Raw genomic sequence first — 3,767 nt, forward strand, 5'->3', positions numbered from 1 at the left:
TACGGTTACTCTGGCTGCTCAGGAGCAGAGGAGCCACATGTCTGTCTCTCTGCTGCCACCTGGTGTTCAGAGGCTGAACTACATCATACAAATGAAGTGTTGACAGTAAAGTTGACATTTTAAACCTTAAATAAAAACCAGGATCAGGAAATTAAATATTGAGATATTTCACTGTATGAATATTTTCCTACTCAAAGTTCTGCAGTAAACGGCTCGGTTCTGTTTGTTCTCCTGCAGCCGAGTCTCTTTGGACCTAAAACGACGGGCTTCGGGACCACCACCACCAGCGCCCCGTCCTTCGGCACCGGCACCGGGCTCTTTGGTGCCAAGCCCGCTCTGTCCCTCGGAACCGGAACCAACACCTCTAACTTTGGTGAGTGGACTCTGATGGACTCTGCTGGTTCTTCTTCTGACCCGCTGGTTCTGACCCGCTGGTTCTGACCTGCTGCAGGGTTTGGAGGGACCGCTGCTGGTGGAGGTCTGTTTGGAAACAAGGCCACCACCGGAGGCCTGGGGACTGGACTCGGAACCAGCTTTGGAACCGGTACCAAACCTTAAAACAAGTTCTGAGTTTCATTATTCGGACCATGTTCTGCTGGTTCTGTCGGGTCAGGTCAGGTGATCTAACATGAGTTTCTCTGGTTCTGTATCTGCCACAGTCGGTACCGGTCCCAGTCTGTTTGGAAACAACCAGAACAAACTGGGCACCACGCTGGGAACCATGGGAACCTTCGGAACCACGGGCTTCARCAGCGGAACCACCAGTTTGGGTTTTGGAGCTCCGCAGCAGCAGCCTGTCGGTGAGTAGCTGCTGGTTCTGGTTCTGATTTGGACTGGACCTGGTCCTGCAGACACTCTGGTTAGGTTCTGGTTCTGACCCGTGTGTCGTCCAGCCCTCACAGATCCAAACAGCACGGCGGTGCAGCAGGCGGTTCTGCAGCAGCAGCTGAATGTTCTGGCCTACTCTCCGTACGGAGACTCTCCTCTGTTCAGGAACCCTCTGTCTGACCCCAAGAAGAAGGAGGAGGTGAGTGGGCGGAGCTTCAGTCKGTGTGAAGCAGCTGATTGGCTGCAGAACAGCTGTTAAACTGATCTTTGYTCTGACAGCGTCTGAAACCCACCAATCCCACGGCCCAGAAGGCGCTGACCACGCCCACTCACTACAAGCTGACCCCCCGGCCTGCGACCCGGGTTCGGCCCAAAGCGCTCACGTCCTCCGGAGGATCCAAGTCTCAGCTGTTCGACGGTCTGGATGACGACGAGCCGTCGCTCACGAATGGAGCCTTCGTTCCCAGGTACCGCCCACTCACCATGGCAACCAGGGGGCGGGGCCAAGGGACCGGCGCTGGACACGGTTAAATAAAGACGTTTTTATTTTCCCTGCAGGAAGAGCATCAAGAAGCTGGTTCTGAAGAACCTGAACAGCAGTCAGTACAGCAGCCCGCTGAACAAAGACAGCGATGACCTCGCCTCGCCCTCAGACTACCCTCACAACGGACACAGGTACGTACCTGTGTCTCTGACAGGACGCTCAGTCTACAGGTGAGCTCACCAGGTGTGTCTGCTCCTCTCTCACAGCCAAACAGACGACGAGCTCCGGGAGGCTTCGGGTCCCAGCAGCCGGACCCACGACGACCCGGAAGTCACGCAGTTCTACGTCAACCCCATCGCCAAGCCCATCCCCCATGGCCGAGCCCCGCCCGCTCTGCAGGACACCATCAGTGACCTGAACATGCACAAACAGCAGAGGAGCGGCCTGGAGGTCAGCTGGGCTGTGGGTCGGGTCGGGTCAGAACCAACTCAAACAGGAGAACTATACAAGTCCTGAAACACARCAGAACCCAGAGTGGACATTTTAGGGACAACAGGGCTAACTAGCATGATGCTAATATCAGGCAGAACTAGCATATAACTAACTAGCACGAAGCTAATGTTCTGAACTAGCATGATGCTAACTAGTATAAGGCTAATATCAGGCAGAACTAGCATCTAGTTAAATAACCTGAAGCTAACTAGCATGAAGCTAATATCGGTCTGAACTAGCATGAAGTTAATGTCAGTCTGAACTACCATGATGCTAACTAGTATATGACTAACATGAAGCCAACTAGTGTACAGCTAACTCCAGTCTGAACTAGCATGTACTAGTAGTAGTACATGACAGAACTAGCACCTAGCTAACTAGCATGAAGCTAACCAGTCTAACCATAACCAGACTGATTCAACAGCAAACAGAAACATTTCTGTGACACAATAAGGAAGTTTGATTTATTCATGTTTATATAAAATAAAAAGGAGCTCACTGAAGAGTTTGTTTCACTGCTGAGTCTAACGTCTGTGGAACGGTTGGTTTTCAGCTGAGCAGCGACGACGTGTCCGTGTCTTTGGGGGAGGAGTCTCTGCTGGAGGACAGGGAGGAGGAGGAGGAGGAGGAGCCACAGGAGTCTCAGCAGTCTCCTCATCCTGCAGGTCAGAAACAGAATGATCGGAGTCATCATCAGCTTTATCACCTGGTGTATCCACCTGGCTGTGGAGGCGGGATCAGGAAACTGAAGAGGAAGTGTTTGTCTTGTTTGCAGGAATCGTTCTGAACAGGGTGGGCTACTACACCATCCCCTCCCTGGAGGACCTGGCTGACATGGTGGATGAAAACGGAGAGTGTGTCGTGGAGAACTTCACTGTCGGCAGGAAAGGTAACGCCCACAAACCTGTGTCTCAGGTACGCTCTGATTGGACGGCCGGCCCACTTCTCGTCTCTGATTGGTCGGCAGGTTACGGCTCCATCTTCTTCCCCGGCGAGGTGAACGTGACGGGCCTGAACCTGGACGAGATCGTCCACTTCAGACGCAAAGAGGTCATCGTCTACCCTGACGATAAAAACAAGCCACCGGAGGGGGAGGGGCTTAACAGGTGAGTGACGTGTCATGGTTTGGTGGTGTCTTTAGACGTYTGTATGACATCRGTTGTTGTTCAGGCGAGCTGAGGTRACCCTGGACGGCGTGTGGCCCAACGATAAGACGAGCTGCACTCAGATCAGGAGCCCCGAGCGTTTGGCAGACATGAACTACGAGGGCCGSCTGGAGAAGGCCTCCAGGAAACAGGGGGCCCGCTTCCTGGAGTACCGCCCCGAGACCGGGTCCTGGGTYTTTGAGGTGTGTCGCTGCTCCACCCTCAGAACCACCTGAGTGTTCTCTGCTGTCAATCTCAGCAGGTGTAACAGGCTCCGCCCCCTCTCTCTCTTTCTCAGGTGGCTCATTTCTCCAAATACGGCCTGCAGGACTCTGATGAGGATGAAGACGTCCCGCCCAAAACTGACCCCAAGAAGCTGAAAACCTGCTCACTTCCTGCCTCCGGGCTGCTGCCGCCGCCGCCGCTGCAGGTGGCGCCGCAGGCTCAGGTAGAGCGGCCTGCCACCCTCCTCACTCCTCCTCCTCCTCCTCATCCTCACTGGAGTGTTTCAAACAACCAACGTTGAATTATTTTTAGTGTTTGATTGACGAGCTGATTAGTTTTCAGCTCATTAAACCTGTTTTAATCCTTTTATTTTCATCTCTGGAGACTCTGTGTTTCTGCTTTAAACATTAATTAAAGGGTTAAACTCTGCTGGGATCCATCAGACTCAGGTTTAAATCATGACTCGTCACAAAGTCAGGTTTAAATCCTGACTCGTCACAAAGGTTTAAATCATGACTCGTCACAAAGGTTTAAATCATGACTCGTCACAAAGGTTTAAATCATGACTCGTCACAAAGGTTTAAATCATGACT

General features: G+C 52.5%; 1 protein-coding gene across 1 annotated transcript; it reads left to right on the forward strand.

Moving 5' to 3' along the window:
* Positions 1 to 237: 237 nt before the first annotated feature.
* On the forward strand, positions 238 to 3,543 carry LOC106511350 (nuclear pore complex protein Nup98-Nup96; the record flags this gene model as incomplete). The annotated part of the gene is given in 12 exon segments (XM_014000106.1): positions 238 to 373; positions 452 to 544; positions 660 to 800; positions 894 to 1,027; positions 1,108 to 1,295; positions 1,387 to 1,503; positions 1,579 to 1,762; positions 2,358 to 2,469; positions 2,580 to 2,693; positions 2,772 to 2,910; positions 2,975 to 3,152; positions 3,248 to 3,543. Coding segments are annotated over 12 exon segments (1,764 nt in total), but the record flags the coding sequence as incomplete, so codon positions are not given.
* Positions 3,544 to 3,767: the final 224 nt, after the last annotated feature.

Source organism: Austrofundulus limnaeus, unplaced genomic scaffold, assembly GCF_001266775.1.
Source record: "Austrofundulus limnaeus strain Quisiro unplaced genomic scaffold, Austrofundulus_limnaeus-1.0 Scaffold2708, whole genome shotgun sequence".
In the NCBI taxonomy this organism is placed as follows: domain Eukaryota; kingdom Metazoa; phylum Chordata; class Actinopteri; order Cyprinodontiformes; family Rivulidae; genus Austrofundulus; species Austrofundulus limnaeus.